This window comes from Podarcis cretensis (genome assembly GCF_951804945.1).
Source record: "Podarcis cretensis genome assembly, chromosome: 2".
Lineage (NCBI taxonomy): Eukaryota > Metazoa > Chordata > Lepidosauria > Squamata > Lacertidae > Podarcis > Podarcis cretensis.
Window position 1 is genome coordinate 56930293 of NC_137171.1, and position 13736 is coordinate 56944028.

At 42.7% G+C, this 13736-nt stretch overlaps 1 protein-coding gene across 5 annotated transcripts in view; it reads left to right on the plus strand.

Moving 5' to 3' along the window:
• The window catches only part of P4HA2 (prolyl 4-hydroxylase subunit alpha 2), a 46710-nt gene that overhangs the window by 15110 nt on the left and 17864 nt on the right, over window positions 1-13736 (plus strand). For 3 of the 5 annotated variants that reach the window (XM_079966563.1, XM_079966564.1, XM_079966562.1), the window contains 5 exons: window positions 1641-1740; window positions 3616-3712; window positions 4222-4373; window positions 8285-8422; window positions 10962-11201. In XM_079966563.1, the coding sequence (XP_079822689.1) occupies window positions 1659-1740; window positions 3616-3712; window positions 4222-4373; window positions 8285-8422; window positions 10962-11201 (709 nt within the window). In that variant the 5' untranslated portion in view covers window positions 1641-1658. Of the gene's footprint in view, window positions 1-1636; window positions 1741-3615; window positions 3713-4221; window positions 4374-8284; window positions 8423-10961; window positions 11202-13736 lie in introns of all 5 variants that reach the window. The other 2 variants (XM_079966561.1, XM_079966565.1) reach the window with 1 other exon arrangement.

Consider the following 13736-nt stretch of genomic DNA (forward strand, 5'->3'; position numbering starts at 1 on the left):
TACTTATAAAATCCTTCATAAGCTTCCCTTCCACTTTAGACTCTAGGAAGATGTGGGGACACATAAGCAGGAGTTGAACAGGCTCTCTGCACATGTATGCTTTTGCTCTTCTTCACCAAGCTATAGCCATGCTGGGATGATAAAGTATTGTTTGCTTTTGTTTGAAGTTAAACAGCTGCACAATATGGAAAGAATATAAAATTCCATTGCCAGGTGTCTTCCTTCTTCCCAGCGAAATCTATCTTTTGTGTTTACTTTCCGCTTATTGACGCTCATAACTCTTGTGTACCATGGCAAAGCTGCAAAAGATTCAGACCACTGGATGAAGTAAATAATGTTCTTGGACTTGGCAGGTACCCTGAACTCCGAAGCATGTGAGGCAGGAGGTGGGGAGGGGAATGAGAGCGGTGTTTGCTCGTTTTAGCTGGAAAATTCCTTCAGTGTCGCTTAGCCAAGATGTGTGTAATGTCTCCAGGAAACAAGAACAAGCACTTCAGATGGGCTGCCATGGCATAATATATCCAAATATATGTGCCTCCGGAATTCTTTTGGCTGACTCCCCTGTTCTGTTATATCGCTTATTGTGTTATTGCTCTTGGCAGACCCCTTCATGGTACTTGTCACTCAGCTTTACAAAAGTCTCAGATTACCTGTGAATTGGTTTAGGAGCTGAAACTTCTTTCTTTTCTCTCTCTCCTAAGGGAGCTCTTGTTAAGTGGCACTGGGCAGATATTTCAGTGTGACATCATTTAGCATTTTATGGACTAGCAAAGAGTCCATGATTATAATGGGCAGGAGGAGGCTGTAGGGAAAGGCCTGTGGATCAGCAAACAAGTGCCAGCATAGCTTAAGAGACAGAGCGCAGCTGGGGATATTTGTCTTGGTTCAAGAACTGGGACTGACAGCACTCTTTGCTTGCCCCACAGCTGCTGGAATCCTGGTGGTGATGGGGGGGGGGAGTATGTATTCCTTTGCATTTCACAGGACCATTGCCATCCCACTCCCAAGCTAGGTACATCTGAGTAAGTTTCCTTTGGTAGGGGAAATAAGTGGTTCATGGGATCTGCCCCAAGCAAAAGTTAGTCGACTACAACCCAAAGGGCTGGATTCAACTAACCTGGTGTGATGGTGGATGCCAGTGTAAAGACTCTTGTTAGTTCAACAGGGCTTTCCTCTGTCTCCTGACTCCAAATCTGCTCTGGAGGGTTGGGAGATTTCCTAGAACACAGGGATGGAAGAAGGGGGAATCATTCTATCTAGAAAGCAAAAAATATTTGCACGGATTGAACGATCGTGACAGCATGATGTTGAATTCCGCTCATCACTTTCTACTGATTCATCTTTGGAAACGGTTAACTTCTTTTGGCACAATGTTTTCATTGTGTCAGATTTCTGCACACTAAATAGGGGCATTCAGTTTGAATGAGATTTGCTGTGAATGGCAGCCTCCCCATTTTAAGCCGAATTGGACAAATGCGCCTGAATTGCAGTGTAGGTTTCTTTTGGTATGGCTGAACATTTGAATTCAATAAAGTCGAAAAACGTGGCTGATTTTTTACTACAGATTGTGGAATTTGGGGCTTGTATTTTCCTTTTTTCTTCAGTTGTCATGAATTTATTTATTTTTAAATATCTTGCAGACATTTCATTGATTCAGAATGACGCCGTGGATGATACCATTACTGCTAACCTGCATTATTTGCACCAGCCTGACAAGAGCTGAATTTTTCACTTCTATAGGTATGAAAAAGCTCAGGCAAAATAGGAAAATTGTGAAGCATAGTTTATATCAATCAGTGTGTGATCATAATCAATATTATTAATGCAATCATCTGGAATAGACTCCACTCTTTGGTTGTGTTTTATTCTTTCCATTTCCAACATGAGAATTTCCACTCCTCTCTTTAGAATGGTTTAAAGGTGGTTTTCTAATCCTGGATTCTTTGCAACCCATTAACCATCTTTTGCAGTTGGTGCACAACAGGAAACTCTATGTGGCTTCTGGTTTGTTTCACCGCTTACACAATGGAGCTGCATGTGGGTGCATGGGGCTTATATGTATTCTGGCTATTTCTAGGTATTAGTAGTGTTCTGCTATGGGCTAACTTGAAAAAACATGTGACATTGTCTTTAAAAACACATCGCATTATTGTAAATCACCACTGCGGATTAGAATTGCCGCTATACTTTCCTCCTTGTAAAATCACCTCATTTGTCCCACTCTGAACAAATTGCTGCAGTTGTGGAGGGTGCTTATGAATGCTCCCCCTGGCAATTTTGAGAATGTCCCAGAATTTCTGTTTTTAATTGCTCCATTATTATTTTTTACAATGTCCCAAGAGAGTTGGGCTCTAATTGCATTAGAAGAATATCTGTGGAAATATGTTGATGATGTTATGCCATTCCAAATAACTGATGTGAGGTGTGTGCATCAGTTCCTTTTCGTGAGCTAATTAGCTGTTGTAAGTATAATAATTCTAGAAACTCACCTTTGACAGGAGGAGGGAGGGAGACAACCACTGCTTAAAACCTTTCTGGAGCTTTGCACCTGTTATGCCTTTGGCATTTTCAGATTTTATTACTGCATTTTTCAATAAAATAAAATACAGCGTGACTTCAGATTAAAAGATAATTTTGCAAATTTTGCATGAACTGTGGCAGCTTTATGAAGGCTATGAAGGATCAAATTGCTGTTGTAAACAAAAACATCACATTAAACGTAATAGGCCATGCTGAGGATTGATTGCTAGATTAATTGGCATGTCTTGCTCTTGAGCTAGTATTAAGCTTGTAACTCAATACAGTTAGCCTGAAGCTCTGTGACTCTGTGTCACCATATCAAGTTTAAAAGGCCAACTTACTCTTGCATGTTCCTTTTCTTTAGGATACAGTGGCCTAAACCGAACAAACAGTAGCTCAGTGTTTGAGCAGACAGAGGTAGAATGGATAAGTGCTGCTGATAAAACAGCATACCCTCGACTATCGAGAAAGCTAATATGCATGGTTCTGTGAATGATTACAGTGGATGTTCTATGCCTTGGCCAAATAGTTTTCTGTTTCCCATTCCTCATGCATGAATTAATTTCATTTTCCTCTCTATGAAATATATATACATATATACTCTTAAAGCTGTTGTGAAATAAAATAACCATGGCATAAGGAATGCAACAAAAACTCCCTTCCCTAGATTCTGAAGGCCAGATTCAGCTAAGTTGTTGCACTGCAATGGGACTTCTCCCCTCTCCTCCCTCCTCACCCTCCACAGATCTGCTCAGGTGGGTCAGGAGAACCCCTAGAACTGCCCATGGGAGAGGAGAAGGAGGCATCATTTCCTATGGCAAGCAGAAGCATTTGTGCTGGCGGAATAATCGCCTGAATGTGATGTCAAATTCCACCCTTAGATTGTTAGAAATGGAGCTGCAGTAACATTGGCAGAATACATGTTCTGAACTAGAACAAATGCTTTAGTGACGTTATAAATTCCAGCCTGCTGTGATAGTCTCCCTGTGTCTTTTCCTTGATCTGCAGTATTTATTTGCTCTCAACCTATCTTTCTGGATACAGATGGCTTCTTGTGTTTCTAATAATACTTTTCTTTTCTTTTTTTCATTTAAGGCCAGATGACAGACCTCATTTATGCAGAAAAAGATCTGGTTCAGTCGTTAAAGGCATATATTCAAGAAGAAGAATCTAAGCTTGCTAAAATCAAGAGGTAAAGTGAGATTAGACAAAGTGATACTTTGCTATTTTAACATAGCACCCCTGCTCTTCCTTGTCACTGGAGATTGTTGCCCCTATGTTTGTCTTTGGAATCTGAGCGAGAAGGGTAAGTGAGGAAGCACAGAGGAGGTTGCAGCACTCAGGCTCAGGTGAAAGTGGCTCAAGGTTTGAGAAACACTGGCTCTAGGACTCTACCTTATCAGATGCTGTATCAGTGCAAGGGCTTAAAAACCAGGCTGTAAGAAAGCAATGACAAAAGTGTTTTGAAATAAATTTCCCTGTGGTGATTCACTTTGCAATTTGATTGTTTAACTAGCAAAGTGCAAGAGGCACGGCGATAGCTAAGCAATTCACACAGCTCAAGAAAGAAAAAGGATACAGGGACAGAGGAAGGCAATTGGGGCTTTTGTAGCTCTATCACAACCCTCCCAGAGTATATCATATGCCTGGGCTAAAAATATAATCAAAACTGAACTTGAGGCATATACTCGTGTTTTCCAGTTGGGCTGAGAAGATGGAATCGCTAACTGTTAAATCAACTTCGGATCCAGAAGGTTATCTTGCCCACCCAGTCAATGCATATAAACTGGTCAAGCGTCTCAACACAGAATGGCTGCAGCTGGAGAATCTGGTTCTTGAGGACGCAACCAAAGGTGAGGATCTCAAAGAAACCAAGCTTTTGAAATAATCAGTGTGGAAAGCAACATGCCTTTTCTTATTTAATGCCACAGTGTCTGTTCAAGAAGCCTCCTCTCCTCATCTGTGTTTGTTTTCAAAGAAGTGTCAACTGGCACCCATGTTTGTGTCAATGAATTCAGTTCCTTGCCCCATTCACAAGAACATTGGATTTGTTTTTAATTCCATTCAGCGACAGAAATATTCACTAACCAGGAATCGCCATTAAACTCTTCCCAATCGGTCCTAAACTACAGTCACGGGTGTTCACTAATGTGTATGTAGGCTCCCTCTCTTCCTCGCTCGTGGTCTTCAAGCAGGGCTGGTGGACAGCCATCTGCTGGGGATGGTCTCGCTCTTGATATTGTGCATTGTCCAAGGGGATTGGAATAGATGGCTCACAAGCCACACCATTCCAGCTTGACTGCTTCTGCCATATTCAGTAAGATGGAGTGGTGCTGAGTGGCCCAAAATCTTTCTCTCCTTTTTATTCATTTATTTGAAATATTTGTATACCACTCTTCCTTATAAATGCATATGCATATGCATATAGTTGCAAATAGATTCATTAAAACAACAAAAATAATAATGCAGCAAATCACAGTAGAAGACATCAATAAAAGCAAGGTTTTAGAAATAAGCACTTGGCACCACAGCAACAATGTTTTATTCGAAACTAATGAAACAACTCCAGATGTTTCTACAGGAAAGAAGTCCCAAATGTTTCCCTCAGGGTATCATTAATCAGATGTTTGGTCAAAAATATGTTGCTTTTGCTGCCTCTCCAGCTAGTGATAGCTGTGTTGAACTGTCCTTAAAAATCATTATTTGCCACCTGGCAAACCACCCACAGATGGTGAGTGCGTTCCATAACAGCATAGGAATCATGTGCCCACCAAGTCTTCATTCTCCAAAAGGTTCAAAAGCACATGACGTAAACGATGTCAGAAGCATTCAGGGAATAAGATCTGCACAATTCAGCAATAGAGTTAGAGGGAGGAGGGCTCAATCCACAAGGTGAGTGGGTTTGCATGCTAATCTAGAAGGCCCGTTCCCACTAAATGAACTGATGTTCCTACCCTCTCGGTCATGTGTGTATGGTATTATGGCTATGATACTCACTCAAAGCAGGTTTAACCAAGAGAAGGTTTTCCCATCCCCATCCCCTTTCAAATCTGGTCTTGTAGAATATACGTTGTCATTGGAACGTAATGCTTGAATCTTGTATGGATCACTTTTCCTTTCATATACAGGCTTTAATGCTTTTAGTCGCTGGCTTTGTTGGGTTGCAATGGCACATGGCAATTAAATTCTCCTCTCCAGCTGTGAATTGCAGAAGTTCTTGAGTTTGCTGTGAACCAAAAGCTTGTTGAAGCTGTTTTCTAAAACGCAATGTTAAGGGAAGCTATCTGTAATACTATTTCGTTGTTCTTCTAGAACTGTCCCATATACTAAAGCTTACCTATTTTGCAAGACAGCTTTTGGGACAAGAAAGACTTTGCTAACGCTTGACTATAAAGGAGGAAATGCTGTTTCTCAGAAATCAACCACATATGTTTTGTGCGTGTGTGCATGCACTTAGGCTAAAGGGGAAAGACTTTGAAACGTGCTCTTTTCAGCCAGGAGGTATAGCACATGTTGCAGCAGTTTTCCAAATAAAATCGAACTTCTGCAGCCTTCTAAGAGCGGCAGAAGATGGCTATCTTTATTGATGAAGGATTTGTGCAAAACTGATAATGGATGATGGTTGCTTCACAGTTGGTGCTTCGTGTTTCCTTTGTTTTCTAAGATATTGGCCATATGTGACTGAGTACTGGGAGTGCAGCCAGGCCTATCTCACATCCTGCTGCAGAATGGCTTGTGCTTGAAGCTCTTTGCCTTCTATAGCTGACAGTGAAATCTGGCTCTGTACATTGTTTGCTGGATCACAGCTATTGGAACAGGGTGGGTGGTTTGGAACTGTCTTTTACAGCTAAGGAAAAAGCCAGTCATAAGCTTCTTTTCCTCCTGTTATTTCTGGTACCGGAGCCGTTGAAAAGGCTGTGCAGTTTGAGCTTACCCCACTATATCTTCTCTCAAACTCTTTTTGTTGTCAAATCTTCTCATAATTCAATTAGTCTACAGCAGACTTCTGCAACCTGGTACTCTCCAGATGTTTTGGTGAACTACAAGTCACATCATTCTTGGCCGTGATGACTAGACAGGCTGCTCTGGAACCATTCCTTTCGGGGAGCACTCATTGTTGGGAAACCTTGTTGGTTTCTTTGTTTGGGTCACAATTTTTATCAGCTGTTTCCATTCCTGGAATTTTCTTGAAATGATGTCTACTAGCTTCTGGAGAACCATCGCTTCTGATAGTCCCATAAGAGTCCCATAAGAGTCCCATAAGAGAAGGTGTGCTGTATGCAAAGGGACCCCTGACCATCAGGTCCAGACTCTCATCTCACTTAATTGGCTGAGGGAGCCGGCGTACAGCTTCCGGGTCATGTGGCCAGCATGACTAAGCCACTTCTGGTGAACCAGAGCAATGCACGGAAACGCCTTTTACCTTCCCGCTGCAGCTGTGCCTATTGATCTACTTGCACTTTGACGTGCTTTCGAACTGCTAGGTTGGCAGGAGCAGGGACCGAGCAATGGGAGCTCACCCCGTCACAGGGATTCAAACCATTGACCTTCTGATCGGCAAGCCCTAGGCTCTGTGGTTTAACCCACGGCGCCACCTGCGTCCCATGCTGTATGTATAAAGCCATGTAAATGAATACATCACCCTTGCATTCGGTTGGTGGCTCATAGCTGAATATTGAACTTTTGTACTTGTTTTTATTTGAGGTGTTACTAGATCTGTAAACAGGAGATATAATTAGAATACATATTTAAGATGGATTCAGATGACCTGCATTTTTCCTTCCATGTCGGATTGGTTTGGCAGAGATGCATTATGGGAGCTATGTGTGATGGATGGCAACCTTGCTCTCAGCAAGTCACTGCTCCATTTTAGGTGCAAAAATGAAACCATAGTTTGGCCATCAGAGTTGAGCCTTGGGCTCGTGTGTTCTCTTCTCCCCACCTTTGTTTCTTCTTTCTTCATTTTCTGCATCATTTCTTGATTTGGGCAAGCCATGATTTCTCATTGCGTATATCCAGATTGGTCAAACAACGGTTTGTGCAAATCACAGTTAGCCTTCAAACCAGAATTGGAAACTATAGCATGATATGGTTTGTCTAAACTAGGTGGTGAGGTTGGGATTTGGAGCATGTGAGGAAAAGCAGGAGGATCAATGTGCAAATCTGAGGCTTATTTCCAATAACCAATTCATGGTTTTGTTGCTACATCCGAGCTGAACCATTGGGTACTGGGAAAGCCATTGAGTGCATCATGTATTGGACCCCATTACTCTGGATGGGATGAGCCTGTATCACTCCAGATGTTGTTAGACTCCAGCTCCCCTCATTCCTGACCATTGACCATGCTGGCAGGAGTAGATGGAAGTTGGAGTCTTAAGAACAACTGAATGGATGCAGGCTCTCAATTCCTGCTGAACGTGGAACACTTCATTAGAAAGCTCCAAATATTCCTTCCCTGTTGCCTAAACCCACTTTTAATTGCTTGCTTATTCAGATTTCCCCCCTTAATATCTCTTGCATGTTTAGTTCATGAATTTTTATCTTCATGCCAAATAGCAAAAGCTACGGTATATATATATATATATTTATAGTTTTACAGAGCCCGATGAGAACATTGATAGTTCATGTTTAAATTCCATCTGTTGGAATCCCAGAAGGGATTGTTGTAGATAGAATAAATGTTTCCAATTGCCAACTAATCTGGTATCACTTATATGCATCTGAGACCCATAGTGCTAACCATTTCCGTCTTGTTCAAATAAAGGTTTTATTGCAAATCTCACAATTCATCGTCAGTTCTTCCCAAATGAAGAAGATGAGACGGGAGCTGCCAAGGCATTAATGCGTTTGCAGGACACCTACAAGCTTGACCCGGAAACAATATCAAAAGGAGCATTTCCAGGTGATGGTCAGAAGCTACTTGTTGACTTCATTAAACACACTGATTCTTGTGTTTTAGTTTCTCAGTATATATGTTCAATAACAGTTGAGTAAGCGGTGAAGCAAAGTTTTCTTCTATGGTGAGTTTCCTCTCAAACACAATTGCTGGTGGTGGTACCGTGCCAGTTTTTCTGCATTTCCAGACCTGTGGTCAGCCATGAAAGTCTTGTAATCTTCACCAGATTTTGGAAAAGCCTACTAAGCCATATCTAGAGCATCAACATGAAACCACAGAATCAAGCCTGGAGATTTATAATACTCTCGTCATAGTTTGTTGCAATTTGCTTATGTTTCCAACAAGAATACAGAATCTAAATTGTTGGCTGAATTCTTTTTGCAAATGCAGGCACTGCTTAAGTAGAGCTATTCTCCTTAAGACTAGTATGTTAGCTCAGTATTTCTGGACTAGAGGGCATTTTAAGGTCACCACGTAGGATTTTCAAGCAGAACAAGAACTTGGCAAACTGTATTAACACTCTGGTGATAATTGAAATTCTCATGCATTTGAACATTTTTTAAGCAAGAAAAGTAACTCACACAGGCTTCGTGTTGAGTATAAACATGTTTGGCTTTAAATCGCATTAATTCATTCTGGTTTCTCACATGGATCAGTTTATTTGGAAAGTAGTGACTATGAATGTCCGCAGGCAAATGTATATAAATATAGTTTCACCATCAAAGAATTATGCCCACAATCTGTTAATTCTCCAAATCAGGGCACTGAAGCTTAGAGTAGGGGTATGTTGTTCCATTTGTGGACAAAATCTAGATTCACAACAGTTCTGTGAGGTTCTCCAGGCTATTTGGATAATACTTTGCACTCAGTACTTGAACATACAGCCTGGGTTTGCACATCACATTAAGCCATAGTAATGTTTAACTGTTGTTTAAGTCTGAAAGAGGAGTGTACTTGTGCACACTGCCCAGAAGTCCCTGCTTCACTCCTTCCTTGCTCCTGGCCGTGTTGAGAGCAACAAACCACAGGTAGCTTTACTTGTTGTGTCATCCAAATCCATGTGTGCAGAAGTGGCTGGCTTCCATAGTGTGCCATCTCCGCCCTGGTTAGAAGCAGTGGCATTGCTGCTGGGAAAGCCAGCATTACAGCTCTACCTCGCCAGGCAAGCCACTTGGGCACATCCATGCTTGTTTACTTTGTTTGAGTGAAACAAACAAAGCGTGAGTAGTGAAGAACAAACCTTCACTATCCCTCATGGTTTGGAGCAGGCTTCCTCCAGATGTTTTGAGACTACAATTCCCATCATCCCTGACCACTGGTCCTGCTAGCTAGGGATCATGGGAGTTGTAGGCCAAAAATATCTGGAGGGCCAAGTTTGAGAAACAAACCACAAATGACATACCATGCCTAGGCTCTGAGCTGCAAAAAGGCAGCCCTCCCATTGAAGTTAAAAAGGGCCCGGTGGGTGGGTGGAAGCACTGGGCTCAGAGAAGGCATGTTTCAGGACACTCTTTCTTTGCGTTCTTCTGCTCATCCTGCATCTTTTTTAAAAGCAGAAGGGCTTTCATTGTAGTTTAAAGGATCCTTTGTGAAGGAGGAATTTGGGCTCTGAATGTTCTTCATGTTCCCTCTTCTCCACTGGTGGCAACAAGCACTGCATTATTAAAACACACCAGTGCTTTTCATTTTCAAGTTATTTAATGTATGTCAGCCAAGAGTTAGAAAAAGGGAAAGAATGACGTCCTCTTCAATGGAGTGCTTGGTTCCTCACTTTCAGCTGCACAGCAAAAAAGGAAATATGTTTCTTCAACTGCCCCCACCCCAGTCCTTTCAACTGCAAGTGGCCTGCCTAGCAACTTAAAGGATCCTAAAAATGGGGGGGGGGGGTTTGAGCTCAGAGGTTGTGTCCTGGATGGAATGTGCCCTCCTGGCTCCAGCCATCCCCCTTTAGGCCCCAGCTGGAAGGAAAGTGAGTGAGAGGCTGAAATCAAGTGACTTCCAAGTCAGTTTTCTCTGGGTTTGCTTTTTCAATAGTCTGCAGTGTGCCAAGGCAGCATGAGACCAGTGAACATGCACAGACATTGTTGGTTCTGTAGGTGTTGTAGGTAGACAGGTGAGGTCATTTAAGAAATCCATTGTTTTCTTGGATTTTCATCATCATTTTATTAGTGTGCCGCTAATGGAATTGCAAACACAATGTCTCAAATAGCAGCAAAACAGTACAACATATCAAATGCAAGGCATCGCCCCCAGCTACAACCCCAAAGCTAGTCTGGACTAGGCCAGGTGGAAAGGAGCCAGAGAAGCTGAGACCAGGTTTTACAGGACTCAAAGCTGAATGGTCTCTAGGTGCCTTCAGCAGCAAGAGCAGCCTTTGGAGCTGAAGACCTGTACCTGACAGAGAAAAAGGGACATTGGCTCAGTGCGTCCATTTGAAAACATGAGGGTGATAAATGGAATTCCAGATGGCTTTAGTCTTCAGGAAAGTTGTAAATGTGAGTAGAAGTCACTAGGTCTTACTTAAGATTTGCGTCTCTCAATTCAGGAACAAAGTACAGATCAGTCCTGACAGTGGACGACTGCTTTAGCATGGGCAAAACAGCGTATAATGATGCGGATTATTACCACACCGTGCTCTGGATGCAGCAGGCCTTGAAAAAGCATGATGATGGTGAAGAGGCAGCCATCACGAAGGCGGAGATCCTGGATTATCTCAGCTATGGCGTCTTCCAACTTGGCGACATACAAAGGGCTATGGAGCTCACGAGGCGGTTGGTGTCTCTTGGTAAGAAGGACAAATCATGCATTCTTCTAGCACGCTGGAAAGCTACCTGCACCTCAAGTGGAGAAGCCAAAGTAGGATAAAGTGCTGCTTTTTGTGATATGGTAAACATTTAGGACCAGGGCAGAGGAACTGCGTTCCAGCCTAAGGACTGCACTGCTTTCTGGAGAACCTTCCAGGGATCATGTGCCAGAGGTGGGCGTGGCCTAAATTGAAAGTGGGCGGGGCAGTGCTACATTCCAGCCTCACTACAGTCAGAGGTTTCTGTACACAGGAGACATCACATTTGAAGGGCACATTCTATACAGACAAAAGCAGTCAGAGAGGGCATGGAACCAGCTTTAATCCGGTAGAGGTTTCCATAAATGGGAGGGAGTGAGAGACAACCAACCAACTTGCTTCATTGCATAGAGTCATCCTGCTTTCTGTGTTGAAATCCTGCCAAGATTTTCACTTCTTTCCTGATGCCTCACCACTGTGTGCCAGGGAGGGGGAACCTGTGACTGGACTACCAGCTCCCATCATGCCTGACCAATGATGGGAGGTGGAGTTCAACAACTTCTGGAGGGCAGGTGTTTCTCATCCCTATGATATGCCTAGACAGTGGTACCTTGGTTTTCGAGCGTCTCAGAAACCGAACATTTTGGTTTTTGAACTCTGAAAACCCGGAAGTAATTACTTCCATTTTTGAACACGCCTCAGAAGTCAAAAGGCTTCCGCTGCGTGCTTTTCTCCATTGACTTTGCTGACTTTGTGCCTCAGTTGTTGAACGGTTTTCCAGGACAGATTATATTTGACAACTGAGGTACCACTGTACTTGGAATGAAGTCCTGTTGAATTTAGCATGCTGTACTATAGGATTGGGTATTTTCTGCCAAGTGAAAAGTCTCTTGTTCCCATAGAGTAGAATCTGTCTCCTCGGGTACATAAACACTTAGACTAACTATTCAACTTAGCTCACAATAGTTCAGCTTCTATTTCCTTATGCTTCACAAGGCCAGGCGTTTAAAGTTAAGTTACTGGACCTGAAATGGCTCCTTTCCCTTAAGCTTCCTCTCCTATATGCTCTGTACCCCATCCCCTTCCTGGTATTTCATGCATTTTGCATGCCATTTGCTAGTTGCTGGCTGTTACAGCTTCACTCTAAATGTGTGATTAAATGATCCTTGACTTACTTTAAACTTTTAAAAACCCTCTGAGGTGTCATGTTATATCAAATGTTAATGTTTTACACTGAATATAAAATGGAAAAGCAATACCATTGCCTGCAGCAGGATTTCTGAATTGTCTAGAGAGCATAATTCATCAACATCACCACGCATTTGGACAGATTTGTTAAATTCCTTTCAGAAACATATGGTGGTGTTGGCAAACTAGCAGACGTAGAAGGTTTCTGAGTCACTCCTTTGCCTCGTGACATCTGGCATCAGTCAGTCACTTGGATTAAAGTTCAGTTTATCTAACCTGGAACAATAATCCAATCTATTTCTCTCAGAAATCCCTTAAACTGGGGTAGCCAACATGGTGCCTTCAATATGTTGTTGGACCACAGTTCCCTCCACACTTGACCACTGGCCATACTGGCTGGAACTGATGGGAATTGGAGTCCAGCAACTTCTGGAGGAACCACATTAGGTATTCCTCCACTTACGCCAACAATGAAAACTTGAACATTGTTCTGGATTTTTTTTTAGCAGGCAAAATTTTGATAGCCATTGCGGGGCGGGGCGGGGGGAGAGCAGTGATAGGTGGGAAAGCAGGGAGACCAACAGTAGAGGGAGCCAGAGCCAATGACAGGCAGATCCAACTAACTCTGTACCCACCCTTTCCTCTGCTGAATTCTAACAGGGCAGCACAGGCAGAGGAGGAGGAGGCTGACAGATTATGTCACCCCCTGGACTGGTTGTAAGAAGGCAGGCAGGTGGGGGCTGGCAGTGCTTCATTTGACATAATGGACCAGCCTTCACTTGTGATTCCTATAGGAATGATGACATGCTGGTGTTAAATTTGGCATTGAAGTAGGGGAGATAGTGTTGAAATGCTGATTTGGCATATTCCTTTTAATCGTCTAGTCTGTTGTAGGGCTGGTGAGAAGCAATGTGTAACAGTTCAAGATGGAAATTTCAGTAACATCATTTAGCTTCAATTTCATGGCAGTCTCCTGTGTTTCTACCCCAGCTCACAAAGAGTGTTTGGGGGCATGGCTAACAGCTTGGGGCCCCATTAGCTAAAGTGCTGCTTCAGGTTAAGAACAGTTTCAGGTTAAGAACGGACCTCCGGAACAAATTAAGTACGTAACCAGAGGTACATCTGGAGTAAACATGCTATTAATGATCTAGGGAAATACTAGGCTTTTTTACAACCTGAAAATGCTTTAATTTTGTTTATTTTGACTCTGAGTGAGGCAAAAGCTTAGCTGCCTTGGCTGGTTGCTTAGGCATCGGCAACTAATACTGGAAAAGATCACTGAACAACAGAAGGAATGCTCACACCCATGTTCTCGCTGCTTCTGTATGCACAGGAAATTTAAAGCAAGAT